We start from the raw sequence: 18,091 nt of genomic DNA on the forward strand, positions 1-18,091 counted from the left end.
CTCCTCCTCCTCCAGGTAAGGCGGTGAAGGAGGCGGAGGCCAACCTGCGGCGCCAGCGGCGTCTGTTCCGCTCCCAGGTGATGAAGTACATCGTCCCCGGGGCCCGCGTGGTGCGGGGCATCGACTGGAAGTGGCGCGACCAGGACGGCACCGCCGGGGAGGGCACGGTGACCGGGGAGGCCCACAACGGTGAGGACCTGGTGGGACCGGCCCGCGCTGGGGACCGCCCCGCCGGGAATACTAGCTAGTGTGCTAGCTCGTAGCCTGCTCTTAAATAATACAACACAGGGACACACACACAGAGACACACACACAGGGACACACACAGAGACACGCACAGACACACACACAGAGACACACACACAGGGACACACAGAGACACACACAGAGACACACACAGAGACACACACAGAGACACACACAGAGACACACAGAGGGAGACACAGAGGGAGACACAGGTACACAAAGAGGGACACACACAGGTACACATGGGGCCACTCACAGGGATACAAAGGTACACACACTGAGGGACACACACTGAGGGACACACACGCAGGTACACAAAGGTACACACGCAGGTACATTCTCGGCGGTTGCTTGCCCCTCTTGCGTTGTCGCCTCTGTTTCTTCTTCTGTCCTTGTCTGTTTCTGCCACACCCCCCCCCTGGCCCCATCACTAGACCCCATCACCCCCCCCCCTCTTTAAAAGCCTTCCTCTTAGCCTCCCACCGTGGTGAACGTACTGGGCGGCGTGCACCAGTCCAGAGGCCCCTCCCAGTGCGGTCCCCGGCGCGTCCCGTGGTGGGGGTGGGGGTGGCGGCTGTGTGCGTGGGCCGCCTGTCTGACCTGCTGCCCGCTGCCTTCCTGTGTGTTCCAGGCTGGATGGATGTCACCTGGGACGCCGGCGGCTCTAACTCTTACCGTATGGGCGCCGAAGGGAAGTTTGACCTCAGGCTTGCGCCGGGGTACGACCCCGAGTCCTCTGCTACCGCCCCGTCACACAAACCTGTCTCATCCACTGTTACAGGACCCGCCTCCGCCGCGCTGGGACCCCCGGCCGGCCCCGCGCCGGGCCCCTCCCCGGGGCCGGGGCTCTCCCCGGGGCTGGGCCAGTCGTGGAGCAGCCTGGTGAAGAACAACTGCCCCGAGAGGGGCGGGGCCAGCGCGGCCAGCAGGAAGGGCAGCACCAGCTCAGTGTGCAGCATAGCGTCCTCCTCCGACATCAGCCTGAGCTCCCTGGGGGGCCCGGGGGGCCCGCGGCCGGACCGCAGGGGGGAGGGGGGCCCGCTGTCGGACACGGGGCTGGGGGTCCCGATCGGCGCGGGGACGGGAGGCGGGCTTGGGTTTGACGGACAGCAGCAGGAGCCCGTGGTGGTGCTGTCCTCGGTGACGGAGGCGTGCCCGGGGCCGCGCGGCGGCGGGGAGGACTCACAGGACATTGAGTCGGTGGCGGCGGCGGCGGCGGCCGGCGCCCCCACGGGGACGGACCCGGCCGCCGCCATCTCCATGGGGCTGGTGAGCGTGAGCTCGCCCGACGTCAGCTCGGTGTCGGAGGCGTCCGGGAAGGACGCGCCGCCCCAGCGGCCCCTCTGCTCGGCGGCGGGGGCGCGGCTCTCGGTCAGCTCCCTGCTGGCGGCCGGGGGCCCCATGAGCTCCAGCGCCAGCGTGCCCAACCTGTCGTCGCGCGAGGCCAGCTGCCTCATGGAGGCCTTCGTCCGCCGCGCGCCCAACATGTCGCGCACCAACGCCACCAACAACATGAACCTGTCCCGCAGCAGCAGCGACAACAACACCAACACGCTGGGGCGCAACGCGCTCAGCACCGCCAGTGAGTACTGATACTACTGTAGTACTACTGTAATACTGCTGTAATACTACTGATACAACACCAACACGCTGGGGCGCAACGCGCTCAGCACCGCCAGTGAGTACTGATACTACTGTAGTACTACTGTAATACTGCTTTAATACTACTGATACAACACTATCCCTCAGCACCGCCAGTGAGTACTGATACTACCGTAGTACTACTGTAATACTGCTGTCATACTACTGATACAACACTATCCCTCAGCACCGCCAGTGAGTACTGATACTACTGTAGTACTACTGTAATACTGCTGTAATACTACTGATACAACACTATCCCTCAGCACCGCCAGTGAGTACTGATACTACTGTAGTACTACTGTAATACTGCTGTCATACTACTGATACAACACTATCCCTCAGCACCGCCAGTGAGTACTGATACTACTGTAGTACTACTGTAATACTGCTGTAATACTACTGATACAAGACCAACACGCTGCTGTAGTACTACTCTAATACTGCTGATACAACACACGCACTCAGTACTGCTACTGAGTACTACTGGTGCAACACCAGCCCTCCGTACTGCTAGGGGGTACTACTATGATACTACTGTGAAACTACTGTAGTACGTACTACTGTAATACTACTGTACAACACCGGCCCTCAGCACTGCTAGTTAGTATTACCGTAGTACTGCTTGATGTCTTTAGTTTGACGTGTGTGTGTGTGTGTGTGTGTGTGCGTGTGTGCGTGTTTGCTTGTGTGTGCGTGTTTGCTTGTGTGTGTGCTTGTGTGTGTGTGTGTGTGTGTGTGTGTGTACGTGTGTGTGTACGTAGCGTCTCCTCTCATGGGGGCTCAGAGTTTCCCTAACCTCACCACCACTGGAACCAACTCCACCGTTACCATGTCAACCTCCATAGTGACCAGCAGCAACAACGTAGCCACGGCAACCACCGGCCTCTCGGTGGGTCAGTTGCTAAGCAACACCCTGACGACCAGCCTGACGTCGACGTCAAGCGAGAGCGACACGGGACAGGAGGCAGAGTTCTCTCTCTACGGTCAGTGACACACACACACACACACACACACACACGCACACACACACACTCTCACACTCTCACAGTCATACACACACAGTCACACACACAGTGACCCCCTATCCTCTGCCTGTAGACTTCCTGGACAGCTGCCGTGCTAACACGCTATTGGCCGAGCTGGACGACGAGGAGGACCTCCCCGAGCCCGACGACGACGACGACGAGAATGAAGACGACAACCAGGAGGACCAGGAGTACGAGGAGGTTCTGGTACGCCCGTGCACAGCCAGGTTCCTCCGTCACAGGGAGCTCCCGGGGGGTTTCTGACCGTCAGCGGGAGGCCTGCGGTCATTAAGAGGCTCTAGTCCAGGACTATTGGCTTATACGTTTAAAAACATGTTTAGACTTCCTGTTTTAATCTTATTCTATTTCTGTGGAAACAGGAAACGGTTTGCATGGATATTCCAGGGTATTAATTACCATCAGTGTCATAGCAACATTACCATCACTTTAGCATCCATACCTTCGCCATAGCGACAGAGCCTACTCCGTAGCAACTACACTTTTTCCATAGCAACAGCGCCATCCGCAAAGCAGCAGCACCATCACCATAGCAACAACATCTTCTCCATAGCCACAATACGTTGTATTGCCATCCCCTTGCATGCAGTGACACCATCACCGTAGCAACAACGGTATCACCACAACGATGACCCCTGCTGAGACGTTCGATATGCAATGCTCCACCATGGTTACATCACCACGGCGACCGTCTGATGATGTGTGTGTGTGTGTGCAGGAGGAGGAGGAGTACGAGACGAAGGGCGGCAGGAGGCGGATGTGGGACGACGACTTCGTCCTGAAGAGGCAGTTCTCGGCCCTGGTGCCGGCCTTCGACCCCCGGCCCGGCCGGACCAACGTCCAGCAGACCACAGACCTGGACATCCCCCCCCCAGGTACGCACCTGAGACACGACCGCTCACAGTGGAGGAGGGGTGGGGGGGAGAGACACATCGGCCATGAAGGGGAGAAACATGTAAAATCAAAATGTCCATCCTTCCAAGGTGGACATTTCTGATTAATGACTTCTAGCTACAGTATGTCTAGGGCGAGACCAGGTTGCATTACTGCTAGCTATGGCCGCGAGGAGGCTAGGCTACATTACAGTTAGCTACAGCTAAGCTAAAGGGCTCTAGTTTCCTTGAGGCCTTGACTCTTCCCCTCTCCTCTCCAGGGGTTCTGTGAGTTGGGGGGGGGGGGGGGTTATGTCTTGGCTAACCAGACATAAAAGACAGATAAATATACAGACCTTTTATTTCAGACATAAAATGACAATTTCAGGATAAAAATTCCATAATACAATAATGCTTAAATACATAAAAATTAGTGCTGTCAAGCGATTAAAATATTTCCCTTGATTTCTTTGGCCCATTAATTGTGCTCATTTTAATGCTCTTATCAACATGGAGAAGTGCATCGGCTTGCCTTGTGCAAATGTTTTTTTATTGATAACAAGATTGGCATATACTGATCAAAACAGGACGATACAAAAAAAAAGCCTATAGTGCAATTAAACGATGAACATACAAACATACTGCCTTGAACATAGCAGTCAGGCTACTGCTTCTTTGTTTTGAGCAAAAAGAATGCATTTTTTAAAATAAATTAAAGAATTGCGTTAATCGCGCGCTAAAAAAATTAACGCTGTTAAAATTGGCTTGCGTTAACGCCGTTAATAACGCGTTTAACTGACAGCACTAATAAAAATATAAATAAAAGTAAAAGTAGCCCCTCAGTCTGACGTTGTCACTTGGTTTGTTTGCGGGTACTGAGGCCCTAAGGCATCGTGTTCCTCCTCCACCCTAACCCCCCCCCCCCCCCCCCCCCCCCCCCCGGCGGTGTTCGCAGGTACCCCCCGCATGGAGGTGCCCGAGGAGGTGGAGTGCGCCCCCTCCCCCCACCTGGCGCTGGTGCTGAAGGTGGCCGGTCTGGGCACCACCCGCGAGGTGGAGCTCCCCCTGTCCAACTACAAGTCCACCATCTTCTACTACGTCCAGAAGCTGCTGCAGCTCTCCTGCAGCGGGGCCGTCAAGTCCGACAAGCTGCGGCGCATCTGGGAGCCCACCTACACGTACGTTACCATACCTGAGCCCACCTACAAGCACGTTACCATACCTGAGCCCACCTGGAGTACGTTACCATACCTGAGCCCACCTACACGTACGTTGCCATACCTGAGCCCAAGTAGAGTATGTTACCATACCTGAGCCCACCTAGAGTACGTTACCATACCTGAGAACCTGAACTCACCTGGAGTACGGAGAACCTTATTATAACAGAGAACCTGAGCCCACCTACAGTACGGAGAACGTTATCATCACAGAACCTGAGCACACCTTATCTTGCTGCTGTTAGTCTTGACTCTAACCAATTATCTTATCCTTTGAGCCTTTGAGATATACTCTGTTTTGTGTGTGTCTATGTGTCACTAATTGTCGTTTCTCATTTACAGGATAATGTACAGAGAGATGAAGGACTGCGATAAAGAGAAAGAAAGTTACAAGATGGTAAAACGATCCTTCTTGGTTACATTACAGCGAGCTATGGCTAGGAGGAAGCTGAGCTGCATAACAGCTAGCTCTACTAGGAGGAAGCCAAGATACATTACAGCTAATAATTGCTCGGAAGAGGCTAAGCTACATTACAGTTAGCCATGGCTAGGAGGAAGCTAAGCTATATTACAGCTACAACTATGACTAGGAGGAGGATAAGCTACATTACTGCTAGCTACGGCTAGGATGAAGCTAAGTTACATTACAGTTAGCTAGGGCTAGGAGGAGGCTAAGCTACATTACAACTAAAACTGTGACTAGGAGGAAGCTAAGATAGATTACAGCTAATAATTGCTTGGAGGAAGCTAAGCTACATTACAGCTAATAATGGCTAGGAAGAGGCTAAGCTACATTACAGGTAGCCATGGCTAGGAGGGAGCTATGCTACATTACAGCTAAAACTATGACTAGGAGGAGCTAAGCTAAATCACTGCTAGGAGGAGGCTAGGTGGAAGCTAAGCTCAATGGTTTGACTCCTCCCCTTCCCTCTCCAGGAGTTCTGTGAACACGGTTTGGGAGGTGGGGGCGGTGGGATCCGTCCCGGGGGTCAGAGCCCGGGCTCCGTGTCGTCCAATCAGAGCAGCGAGATCCTGGGCGCGGCCCGGGAGGCGGCGCAGGCCAAGGCGGGCTGCGTGCAGAACGCCTGCGGCGTGGAGGACGTCCTCCAGTTGCTACGGATACTCTACATCATCGGCGGAGACCCCGCCTCCAACGCCCGCACCCTACAGGAAGGTACGTCACGCCAAACAGGAAGTCACTAAACACTACAGGAAAGGAGCTACGCCAAACAGGAAGTCAATAAACACTACAGGAAGGGGGTTGCGCCAAACAGGAAGTCACTAAACACTACAGGAAGGGGAGTTACGCCAAACAGGAAGTCACTAAACACTACAGGAAGGGAGCTACGCCAAACAGGATGTCACAAAACACTACAGAAAGGTGCGTTAGGCAAACAGGAAGTCACTAAACCCTACAAGAAGGGGAGATACGCCAAACAGGAAGTCACTAAACCATACAGGAAGTCACTAAACTCTGCAGGAAGTCACTAAACCCTACAGGAAGGGGGTGTCACACATCACAGGAAGTCACTAAACCCTACAGGAAGTCACTAAACTCTGCAGGAAGTCACTAAACCCTATAGGAAGTGACTAAACCCGACAGGAAGGTACGGCAAGACAGGAATTAAACGCTACAGGACTTGTGTACACAGTGGAAGGTATCTTATTTAAGACAGATGGATAGTGAGATAATAAACATTTTATTTTGTTTATTGTTCTTCAGACATTCTAATGATCCAATGAACCAGACAAGGCTTGTAGGCATGCATTTGTTTGTACATATTTTTTATACAAATGTTAACTGTTTGTTTGTTTGTGTGTTTTTTTAAATTTGTGTGTGTAGAAGTGGACGAGTTACAGTTCAACGCATCTCCAGATGAATTCACCAGTAAGAAGGTCACCACCAAGATCCTGCAACAGATAGAGGTAAGAAAACACACAACTCTCTGTCTCTGTCTCTGTCTCTGTCTCTCTCTCTGTCTGTCTGTCTCTGTCTCTGTCTCTCTCTCTACATGCTGACCCAGTGTCTCTCTCTCTCTCTCCATGCTGACCCAGTGTCTCTCTCTCCATGCTGACCCAGTGTCTCTCTCTCTCCATGCTGACCCAGTGTCTCTCTTGTCTCTCTCTCTCTCTCTTTCTCTTTCTCTTTCTCTCTCTTTCTCTTTCTCTTTCTCTTTCTCTTTCTCTTTCTCTCGCTCTCGCTCTCGCTCTCGCTCTCTCTCTCTCTCTCTCTCCATGCTGACCCAGTCTCTCTCTCTCTCTCTCTCTCTCTCCATGCTGACCCAGTCTCTCTCTCTCTCTCTCTCTCTCTCTCCATGCTGACCCAGTCTCTCTCTCTCTCTCTCTCTCTCTCTCTCTCTCTCTCTCTCTCTCTCTCTCTCTCTCTCTCTCTCTCTCTCTCTCTCTCTCTCTCTCTCTCCATGCTGACCCAGTGTCTCTCTCTCTCTCTCCCCAGGAGCCCTTGGCTCTGGCCAGCGGTGCTCTACCAGACTGGTGTGAGCAGCTGACCTCCAAGTGCCCCTTCCTCATCCCCTTCGAGACCCGGCAGCTCTACTTCACCTGCACCGCCTTCGGGGCCTCCAGGTACGGACCGACGAGACTCCGGGGTCCCTGGGGGGGTGGAGGTGGAGGTGTCTGTCCAGAGGGGCTGATGTGTGTCTACAGAGGGGCTGATGTGTGTCTGTCCAGAGGGGCTGATGTGTGTCTGTCCAGAGGGGCTGATGTGTGTCTACAGAGGGGCTGATGTATGTCTACAGAGGGGCTGATGTGTGTCTGTCCAGAGGGGCTGATGTGTGTCTGTCCAGAGGGGCTGATGTGTGTCTGTCCAGGGGGACTGATGTGTGTCTACAGAGGGGCTGTTGTGTGTCTGTCCAGAGTGACTGATGTGTGTCTATCCAGAGCGACTGTGTGTGTCTCCTCAGACTGATGTGTTAGTTTAGTCGATTTGTCTATGGTTTCATGGACAGTCCCCTTTGGTTAACTGTACAGTAAAAGGAGCAGCTTTAGCCTGTTTGGCTCATTTCCCGCTGTAGTCCCCGGCCAGTTGTCAAAAGGCAACCCCCTACAATAAAATAAAAATAATATACGCTACATTTTTAATTACAGCAGCCTGAGCAAAAGGGGAGGAAGACAAACAATCGCACAAACATATCGCACACAATCGGAGCCAGAACAAACAAACACAGACGATGGCAAAGACACCGAGGCTGACGTGTGTGTGTGTGTGTGTGTGTGTGTGTGTGTGTGTCTCCCCAGGGCCATCGTGTGGCTCCAGAACCGGCGCGAGGCGACCATGGAGCGCTCGCGGCCGCCCGCCACGGTGCGGCGCGACGACCCCGCAGAGTTCCGCGTTGGCCGGCTGAAGCACGAGCGCGTCAAGGTGCCCCGCGGCGACGCCATGATGGCCTGGGCGGAGAGCGTCATGCAGATCCACGCCGACAGGAAGTCGGTGCTGGAGGTGAGTGGGGGGTGGGGGGGGGGGGGGGGGGGCTGCCATGGTTACCTGGGAGATAGCTGGGGGCGGGGAGGGGGCAGGTGTGACGGTGTGTCTCCGGGGGGGGTGGAGGGCTCTGGTCTGACGGTGGGCCTCTGGGGGGGGGGGTGGAGGGCTCTGGTCTGACGGTGGGCCTCTGGGGGGGGGGGTGGAGGGCTCTGGGGGGGGTGGAGGGGCTCCTCTCTGACGGTGTGTCTCTGGGGGGTGGAGGGCTCTGGTCTGACGCTGTGTCTCTGGGGGGGGTGGAGGGCTCTGGTGTGACGGTGTGTCTCTGGGGGGGGTGGAGGGCTCTGGTCTGACGGTGTGCCCCTGGGGGGGGGTGGAGGGCTCTGGTCTGACGGTGTGCCCCTGCTCTAGGTGGAGTTCCTGGGGGAGGAGGGCACCGGGCTGGGCCCCACCCTGGAGTTCTACGCCCTGGTGGCCGCTGAGTTCCAGAGGACCTCTCTGGGCATGTGGCTCTGTGACGACGACTTCCCCGACGACCAGTCCCGACAGGTCTGCCTCCCTACCCGTCTGTCTCTCTACCCGTCTGTCTCTCTACCCGTCTGTCTCTCTACCCGTCTGTCTCTCTACCCGTCTGTCTCTCTACCCCTCTGTCTCTCTACCCGTCTGTCTCTCTACCTGTCTGTCTCTCTACCCGTCTGTCTCTCTACCCGTCTGTCTCTCTACCCGTCTGTCTCCCTACCCGTCTGTCTCTCTACCCGTCTGTCTCTCTACCCGTCTGTCTCTCTACCCGTCTGTCTCTCTACCCGTCTGTCTCTCTACCCGTCTGTCTCCCTACCCGTCTGTCTCTCTACCCGTCTGTCTCCCTACCCGTCTGTCTCTCTACCCGTCTGTCTCTCTACCCGTCTGTCTCTCTACCCGTCTGTCTCTCTACCCGTCTGTCTCTCTACCCGTCTGTCTCTCTACCCGTCTGTCTCCCTACCCGTCTGTCTCTCTACCCGTCTGTCTCTCTACCCGTCTGTCTCTCTACCCGTCTGTCTCTCTACCTGTCCCGTCTGTCTCTCTACCTGTCTGTCTCTCTACCCCTCTGTCTCTTCCCGTCTGTCTCTCTACCCGTCTGTCTCTCTACCTGTCTGTCTCTCTACCCCTCTGACTCTTCCCGTCTGTCTCTCTACCCGTCTGTCTCTCTACCCGTCTGTCTCTCTACCCGTCTCTCTACCCCTCTGACTCTTTTTACTCTCTACCCGTCTGTCTCTCTACTGGTCTTTCTCTTCCTGTCGGTCTCTCTACCCGTCTGTCTCTCTACCCGTCTCTACCCGTCTGTCTCTCAACCCCTCTGTCTCTCTTTCTGTCTGTCTCTACTGGTCGTTCTCTCTACATGTCTGTCTCTCTACCCGTCTGTCTCTCTACCCGTCTGTCTCTCTACCCCTCTGTCTCCCTACCCGTCTGCCTCTATCCCTGTCTCTCCGTCTGCCTCTCTCCCTGTCTCTCTCTCTGCCTCTCTCCCTGTCTCTCCCTCTGCCCCTGCCTGTGAGCTCTCTCCGTCCACCTGGTGCATTACGTTATATCTGACGTATCGTACCTGACCTCCGTCTCCAGGTGGATCTGGGCGGAGGCCGGAAGCCTCCGGGCTACTACGTCCAGCGCTCCTGCGGCCTGTTCCCCGCCCCCTTCCCCCAGGACAGCGAGGAGGTGGAGCCCATCAGCAAGCTGTTCCACTTCCTGGGCGTGTTCCTGGCCAAGTGCATCCAGGACAACCGGCTGGTGGACCTGCCCGTCTCCCAGCCCTTCTTCAGGCTGCTCTGCATGGGCGACATCAAGTCCACCATGAGCAAGCTGCTGCACCACGCCCACTACCCCGACGGCCAATCAGAGGCCTCCACCGAGGACAGCCAGGAGACCTACTCCCTGGGCAGCGAGGACGAGGACTCCAAGTCCGAGTTCATCCTGGACCCCCCCAAGCCCAAGCCCCCCGCCTGGTACCACGGCATCCTCACCTGGGACCACTTCCAGCTGGTCAACCCCCACAGGTGAGACGGGGCGCCAGACAGACGGGTCGCCAGACAGACGGGTCGCCAGACAGACGGGTCGCCAGACAGACGGGTCACCAGACAGACAGACGGGTCACCAGACAGACGGGTCACCAGACAGACAGACGGGTCACCAGACAGACGGGTCACCAGACAGACGGGTCACCAGACAGACGGGTCGCCCGACAGACGGGTCACTAGACAGACGGGTCACTGGACAGACAGACGGGTCGCCAGACAAACGGGTCGCCGGACAGACGGGTCGCCGGACAGACGGGTCACTGGACAGATGGGTTACCAGACAGACGGGTCGCCAGACAGACAGACGGGTCGCCAGACAGACGGGTCGACAGACAGACAGACAGACAGACAGACGGGTCGCCAGACAGACAGACGGGTCACTAGACAGACGGGTCACTAGACAGACGGGTCACTAGACAGACGGGTCACTAGACAGACTTAAGTGAAGTCATATTCATTTTGTGTGTGTGTGTGTGTGTGTGTGTGTGTGTGTGTGTGTGTGTGTGTGTGTGTGTGTGTGTGTGTGTGTGTGTGTGTGTGTGTGTGTGTGTGTGTGTGTGTGTGTGTGTGTGTGTGTGTGTGCAGGGCTCGGTTCCTGCGGGAGGTGAAGGAGCTGTGTGTGAGGAGGAGACACATCGTGAGCAGTAAGACCCTCTCAGAGGACGACAAGAACACCAGACTACAAGACCTGATGCTGAGGAACCCGCTGGGCTCCGGACCCCCGCTGAGCATCGACGACCTGGGGTACGACCCCCAAAGAGACACCCCTCAGAGACACCCCTCAGAGACACCCCTCAGAGACACCCCTCAGAGATACCCCTCAGAGATACCCCTCAGAGACACCCCTCAGAGACACCCCCTTATACATACCTTTAAATATACCATTAACTCCAACAATAAACTTTTATTTATACATTTATATATATATATATGTACCCCTTTAAACATACCCATATATATATTGTATATACCCTTTTATATACCTTTTTATACATACCCTTTAATTTACCCCGAAAAATAGCCTTTTATATCTATAGATAGATAGATATACCCCCTAATATGGGTTGATAATGCATATTAACCCGTCTCCCTCTCTCTACCTGTCTCCCTCTCTCTACCTGTCTCCCTCTCTCTACCTGTCTCCCTCTCTCTACCTGTCTCTCTCTCAGGTTGAATTTCCAGTTCTGTCCGTCCTCTAAAGTCCACGGCTTCACTGCTGTGGACCTGAAGCCCAACGGAGACGATGAGGTGGGACCCCTGCCTGTCTCACTACCTGTCTCGCTGCATATGAACCTGTCTCGCTGCATATGAACCTGTCTCGCTGCATATGAACCTGTCTCCCTGTATATGAACCTGTCTCCCTGTATATGAACCTGTCTCGCTGCATATGAACCTGTCTCGCTGCATATGAACCTGTCTCGCTGTATATGAACCTGTCTCCCTGTATATGAACCTGTCTCGCTGCATATGAACCTGTCTCGCTGTATATGAACCTGTCTCCCTGTATCTGAACCTGTCTCTGTGCCTGTGCAGATGGTCACCATGGAGAATGCGGAGGAGTACGTAGAGTTGATGTTTGACTTCTGTATGCACACCGGCATCCAGAAGCAGATGGAGGCCTTCAGAGGTACAGCAGAGCCCCCGGGATCCTTCAGCGTAGATCAGGACATGTAGAAGCTATAGAGACATCTTACCTGGAGCTATTTACATGTCCATACTGTAGATGTGTTGTAACCTATGGAGAAGATGAGTGTATACCTTAATAGAGATGAATGTATCACCATGTACCTTAATATATACCTTAATAGAGGTGTATATATTGCTATGTACCTTAATAGAGGTGTATATATCACTATTTAACTTAATAGAGGTGTTTATATCACTATATCTTAATAGAGGTGTTTTTATCGCCATGTAACTTAATAGAGGTGTTTATATCACTATGTACCTTAATAGAGGTGTTTATATCACTATGTACCTTAATAGAGGTGTTTATATCACTATGTACCTTAATAGAGGTGTTTATATCACTATGTATCTTAATAGAGGTGTTTATATCACTATGTATCTTAATAGAGGTGTTTATATCACTATGTACCTTAATAGAGGTGTTTATATCACTATGTACCTTAATAGAGGTGTTTATATCACTATGTACCTTAATAGAGGTGTTTATATCACTATGTACCTTAATAGAGGTGTTTATACCACTATGTACCTTAATAGAGGTGTTTATATCACTATGTACCTTAATAGAGGTGTTTATATCACTATGTATCTTAATAGAGGTGTTTATATCACTATGTATCTTAATAGAGGTGTTTATATCACTATGTACCTTAATAGAGGTGTTTATATCACTATGTACCTTAATAGAGGTGTTTATATCACTATGTACCTTAATAGAGGTGTTTATATCACTGTGTTGCAGAGGGCTTCAACAGAGTGTTCCCCATGGAGAAGATGAGCTCGTTCAGCCACAACGAGGTCCAGATGATCCTCTGTGGCAACCAATCACCGACCTGGACCTCGGACGACATCGTCAACTACACTGAGCCCAAGCTGGGCTACACCAGAGAAAGGTACTGAAGCAGACAGACGGGTACACACTCAGTATAGTGTAGTAATACTGGGCTACACCAGAGACAGGTACTGAAGCAGACAGACAGGTACACGCTCATCATAGTGTAGTAATACTGGGCTACACCAGAGACAGGTACTGAAGCAGACAGATGGGTACACGCTCATCATAGTGTAGTACTGAGCCAGCTGTGTATTTGATCCTCTTCTGGGCTTTGCTCTGGTAATACTGTAGTAGTACTTTAGCGATCCTTCAGTAGTACTGTAGTAGTACTTTAGGGGTCCTTCAGTAGTACTGTAGTACTTTAGCGGTCCTTCAGTAGTACTGTAGTAGTACTTTAGGGGTCCTTCAGTAGTACTGTAGTAGTACTTTAGGGGTCCTTCAGTAGTACTCTAGTAGTACTTTAGGGGTCCTTCAGTAGTACTGTAGTAGTACTTTAGGGGTCCTTCAGTAGTACTCTAGTAGTACTTTAGGGGTCCTTCAGTAGTACTGTAGTAGTACTTTAGGGGTCCTTCAGTAGTACTCTAGTAGTACTTTAGGGGTCCTTCAGTAGTACTGTAGTAGTACTTTAGGGGTCCTTCAGTAGTACTCTAGTAGTACTTTAGGGGTCCTTCAGTAGTACTGCAGTAGTACTTTAGTGGTCCTTCAGTAGTACTGTAGTAGTAGTACTGTAGTAGTCCTGTAGTAACGCTGTGTCTCCCTGCAGCCCCGGCTTCGTGAGGTACTGTAGTAGTACTGTAGTAGTAGTCCTGTAGTAACGCTGTGTCTCTCTGCAGCCCTGGCTTCGTGAGGTACTGCAGTAGTACTGTAGTAGTAATACTGTAGTAGTCCTGTAGTAACGCTGTGTCTCTCTGCAGCCCTGGCTTCGTGAGGTTCGTCCAGGTCCTCTGTGGGATGTCTTCAGACGAGAGGAAGGCCTTCCTGCAGTTCACCACCGGCTGCTCCACGCTGCCCCCTGGTGGGCTGGCCAACCTGCACCCCCGTCTTACCATCGTCAGGAAGGTGAGAGGCTGCTCCAGGCCCCCCCCCCGCTCTAAAGTACTCTCATACCCTCTAGTAGGCAACAGCAAGCTCTCAAACACCAATATGCTCCAATACGCTCCAGTGCTCTGTAGTAAGCTCTAAGACTCTCTTAAAGACTCCAATATGCTGTAGTAAGCTCTAAAACTATTTTAAAGGCTCTTATATGCTGTAGTAAGCTCTAAAAATATTTTCAAGGCTCTTGTATGCTGTAGTAAGCTCTACAACTATTTTAAAGGCTCTTGTATGCTGTAGTAAGCTCTAACACTCTTTTATAGGCTCTTATATGATATAGTAAGCTCTAGAAGGCTCTTATATGCTGTAGTATGCTATAAAACTCTTTAAGGCTCTAATATGCTGGAGTAAGTTCTCAAACTCTTTGAAAGGCTAATATGCTGTAGTACGCTCTACAACTTTTAAAGGCTCTTATATTCTGTAGTAAGGTCGAAAGCTTTTAAAGGCTCCAATAGCACGCAATGTCCAGCTCTCAAACTCTAATGTGCTCTAACACGCTGTAGTAAGCTCTACTGGCTCTTAAAGGCTCTAACACGCTGTAGTGAGTTCTGCTGGCTCTTAAAGACTCTAACACGCTGTAGTGAGTTCTGCTGGCTCTCTGCGCTGTAGTGAGCTCTACTGGCTCTCTGCACTGTAGTGAGCTCTACTTGCTCTCTGCGCTGTAGTGAGCTCTACTGGCTCTCTGCGCTGTAGTGAGCTCTACTGGCTCTCTGCGCTGTAGTGAGCTCTACTGGCTCTCTGCGCTGTAGTGAGCTCTACTGGCTCTCTGCGCTGTAGAGAGCTCTACTGGCTCTCTGCGCTGTAGTGAGCTCTACTGGCTCTCTGCGCTGTAGTGAGCTCTACTGGCTCTCTGCGCTGTAGTGAGCTCTACTGGCTCTCTGCGCTGTAGAGAGCTCTACTGGCTCTCTGCGCTGTAGTGAGCTCTACTGGCTCTCTGCGCTGTAGTGAGCTCTACTGGCTCTCTGCGCTGTAGTGAGCTCTACTGGCTCTCTGCGCTGTAGTGAGCTCTACTGGCTCTCTGCGCTGTAGTGAGCTCTACTGGCTCTCTGCGCTGTAGTGAGCTCTACTGGCTCTCTGCGCTGTAGTGAGCTCTACTGGCTCTCTGCGCTGTAGTGAGCTCTACTGGCTGCTTGTTTCAGGTGGACGCTACAGACTCCAGCTACCCGTCGGTCAACACCTGCGTCCACTACCTGAAGCTGCCCGAGTACTCCTCCGAGGTCATCATGCGGGAGCGCCTGCTGGCGGCCACCATGGAGAAGGGCTTCCATCTCAACTGAGCATGCTCCATCCGTCGCCCGAGCCCCGCCCACCCCCGGCGCAGCAGCCGGCCAATCGGAGCAGTCCCAGGAGGGGCGCTGGTCAGCGAGGAAGAGGCAGTGTTGTGTGTTTGTTTTGAGACATTTAAAGAAAAGTTTAAGTTGTGCTCTCTCCCCCCTCTCTCTGCTGTCCTCATCCTGGCTGCTGTCTGTCTCTCCCTCGTCCGTCCGTCCGTGTGTGTGTGTGTGTGTGTTTGTGTGTGTGGAGAGGCGTGCTGGCTGTGTGGGGGGGTTGTAGCGGTCCCAGTGCCTGCCTGGCTCCCCTGCAGACAGACCCTCTGCTGGGGAGGGTCCAGACCGATGGACCAGGACCAGGCACAAGCAGAATGAACCAAACAAGCTCAGCTCCCTGTATTTTCTTTGTATATTATAAACCTTTATTTAACTCAAGTTGCAGTTTGAGGTCAACAGATATTTTCAAATGTGTATGCTCCAAACAAAAAAATCATTAAAATATTTGCAAAGTATGAAACCATGTTGTCGTGGCGATCCAGTGTCTGCCCCCCTTGTCGTCGTCATGGTGATCCAGCATCATCCGGGCACAATGTTTATGAACCACAAATGAATCCATGGTAGTCATGGTGATGGGTATGAGCTCCATGGTAGTCATGGTGATGGGTATGAACTCCATGGTAGTCATGGTGATAGGTTTGAACTCTGGTAGTCATGGTGATGGAGCATGAGCACCATGGTAGTCATGGTGATGGAGCATGAGCACCACGGTAGTCATGTTGATTGCTATGCGCTCCCTGGTCGTCATGGTGATGGGTATGCGCTCCGTGGCCGTCATGTTGATGGGTATGCGCTCTGTGGTCGTCATGGTGACGTCCTTAGCTGTGAGCCAGTGTGTCCAGCGCACTGAGCGGGGCCAGGATGCGGGAGTGGTTGGTCTCCACCACGTGGCCGTTCTGGATCATCTCATCCAGGATGATGTGGACCTTGTCCATGTTGAACATGATCTGACGGCCACTTAAGGAGCTCAACAAACACCGTCACACATACATACATACATACATACACACTCACAAAGGTTCCATATAGTAAAGACCGGATAATTTACTGAAGAAGTGAAGACACCTATTTCCTTGTCACCCATGAATGTGAAAGTTCATATTGTTGTCACTAGATGGCGATGATTATCCCTAATATTAATTAATCCTCAAATGATCCGACACCTAAAAGTAATACAAATACAACAACACGCTCATCCAGAGGGTTTTTGAGGACCTCAATAGATTATAAAAAAGTGACGTGAGAACCTAAAAATGAGCATAGCATGTTTGATTATGGAGGACTCAGACGCACACCTGCACTCCACTGAGTGGCCAGCAGGGGTCACTGAAGGATACATCCAGCTCACTCTGTGGAGACAAAACATCCAGTCAGAAAACACAACTCAAATAGTTTACTATCAAACACAAGCTGATTGGCCGTGGCCAGAGGTCCCTGTTTCCAAGGTGCCTCCTGCTCAGCAGCTGATTGGTGGCTTCTAGGGGGCGGGACTCACCACACGGCTGAAGTACTTGTCAAGAACCTCCACAAAGTTGTGGACCAGCTCGTAGACGGACAGCTCGTTCTGGAAGAGAGGACTGCGTCAACACACACTGTTCTGCATGTTGAAATACTCTGAAACGGTTAGACCTAGCGTAGGGCTATAGTTAGCATGTTGCAAAACTCTAAACCAGTAACCTTACTGACTGACTAACATGTAGCATTGTTATGACTGACTGACTGACTGACTCAGTGAGGGAGCAACTTACTGACTTAATGAGTGAGGGAGCAACTGAGTGACTGGCTGAGTTACTGGCTGAGTATCAGATGTGACTGACTAGAGTGACTCGCCCTGATTTCAAAGACATGTTCGCCAGATCTACAGATCTACAGTATCCTCTCCCCTGTTCTGCACTCCTCCTCTGGTCTGAACAAGCCACTGCTTCCTCTGTGGATGTTATCTACGGAGGTATGAGGCAGTACCTCCGACTCTGTGATCCCCACCACGATGTAGAGCGAGGCGTAGTGGCGGTACACCAGCTTGAAGTCCTTGTACTCCACGAAGGAACACTGGACAGGAAGTTGGGGACATGGGCATGGACGTTTAGAACATAACGTATGGTTTATAACAGTATAGTATAATAAAGGTCTATCACAGTAAAGTATAATAGACGTTTATAACAGTAAAGTATGATGATCAAATGGAGAAAATCGTGAAAAGCTATGCAGACAGACAGACAGACAGGGATTCAGAGACAGACAGACAGACAGACAGACAGATACCGTGATGCTGACAGATATGCAGATTAGACCGACAGATACACACACACACACACACAGCTATGCAGAGTAGACAGACCGACAGACAGACAGGCTGCTAGTCAGAGACAGAGAGATGGGGATGCAGGCAGACACCTCTTCCTTCTTGCGGTACAGACAGCCGCGCACCACGTCGGCCTCCAGAGCCGCCCTCTTGCCGAGCTCCACCGGCTGGTAGTAGCGCGACAGCCGGGTCTGACCCTGGCGGTTCACCATCAGCACGAACTTTATCATCTCCACCCCTGAGAACACAACCACAGATCTTCAAAGGGTTTGTAATGGCTGATCCCACCTAGACCTGGTGGCAAGACAGGACCCCTTTAATACACACCGACCACAG

At 52.4% G+C, this 18,091-nt stretch overlaps 2 protein-coding genes across 7 annotated transcripts in view; one reads left to right on the forward strand and one right to left on the reverse strand.

The window, feature by feature from the left end:
* hectd1 (HECT domain containing 1) overlaps positions 1 to 16,457 on the forward strand; it is a 40,487-nt gene extending 24,030 nt beyond the window's left edge. For 2 of the 5 annotated variants that reach the window (XM_056590702.1, XM_056590703.1), the window contains exons 24-42: positions 16 to 189; positions 878 to 1,828; positions 2,652 to 2,873; positions 2,989 to 3,122; positions 3,652 to 3,808; positions 4,761 to 4,983; positions 5,365 to 5,419; positions 5,959 to 6,196; positions 6,866 to 6,948; positions 7,478 to 7,605; positions 8,278 to 8,479; positions 8,873 to 9,010; positions 10,058 to 10,488; positions 11,095 to 11,253; positions 11,679 to 11,757; positions 12,043 to 12,136; positions 12,941 to 13,091; positions 13,948 to 14,092; positions 15,265 to 16,456. In XM_056590702.1, coding sequence (XP_056446677.1) covers positions 16 to 189; positions 878 to 1,828; positions 2,652 to 2,873; positions 2,989 to 3,122; positions 3,652 to 3,808; positions 4,761 to 4,983; positions 5,365 to 5,419; positions 5,959 to 6,196; positions 6,866 to 6,948; positions 7,478 to 7,605; positions 8,278 to 8,479; positions 8,873 to 9,010; positions 10,058 to 10,488; positions 11,095 to 11,253; positions 11,679 to 11,757; positions 12,043 to 12,136; positions 12,941 to 13,091; positions 13,948 to 14,092; positions 15,265 to 15,402 — 3,902 coding nt within the window. In that variant the 3' untranslated portion in view covers positions 15,403 to 16,456. Of the gene's footprint in view, positions 1 to 15; positions 190 to 877; positions 1,829 to 2,651; positions 2,874 to 2,988; positions 3,123 to 3,651; positions 3,809 to 4,760; positions 4,984 to 5,364; positions 5,420 to 5,958; positions 6,197 to 6,865; positions 6,949 to 7,477; positions 7,606 to 8,277; positions 8,480 to 8,872; positions 9,011 to 10,057; positions 10,489 to 11,094; positions 11,254 to 11,678; positions 11,758 to 12,042; positions 12,137 to 12,940; positions 13,092 to 13,947; positions 14,093 to 15,264 lie in introns of all 5 variants that reach the window. The other 3 variants (XM_056590704.1, XM_056590705.1, XM_056590706.1) reach the window with 3 other exon arrangements.
* The window catches only part of ap4s1 (adaptor related protein complex 4 subunit sigma 1), a 2,753-nt gene continuing 459 nt past the window's right edge, over positions 15,798 to 18,091 (reverse strand). Inside the window, exons 3-7 of one of the 2 annotated variants that reach the window (XM_056590712.1) lie at positions 17,848 to 17,993; positions 17,416 to 17,502; positions 16,949 to 17,017; positions 16,791 to 16,802; positions 15,798 to 16,400 (exon numbers count right to left, since the gene is read on the reverse strand). In XM_056590712.1, the coding sequence (XP_056446687.1) occupies positions 16,272 to 16,400; positions 16,791 to 16,802; positions 16,949 to 17,017; positions 17,416 to 17,502; positions 17,848 to 17,985 (435 nt within the window). In that variant the 5' untranslated portion in view covers positions 17,986 to 17,993 and the 3' untranslated portion in view covers positions 15,798 to 16,271. Of the gene's footprint in view, positions 16,411 to 16,748; positions 16,803 to 16,948; positions 17,018 to 17,415; positions 17,503 to 17,847; positions 17,994 to 18,091 lie in introns of both variants that reach the window. The other variant, XM_056590713.1, reaches the window with a different exon arrangement.

The sequence above is a fragment of the Gadus chalcogrammus genome, chromosome 5 (assembly GCF_026213295.1).
Source record: "Gadus chalcogrammus isolate NIFS_2021 chromosome 5, NIFS_Gcha_1.0, whole genome shotgun sequence".
NCBI lineage: Eukaryota > Metazoa > Chordata > Actinopteri > Gadiformes > Gadidae > Gadus > Gadus chalcogrammus.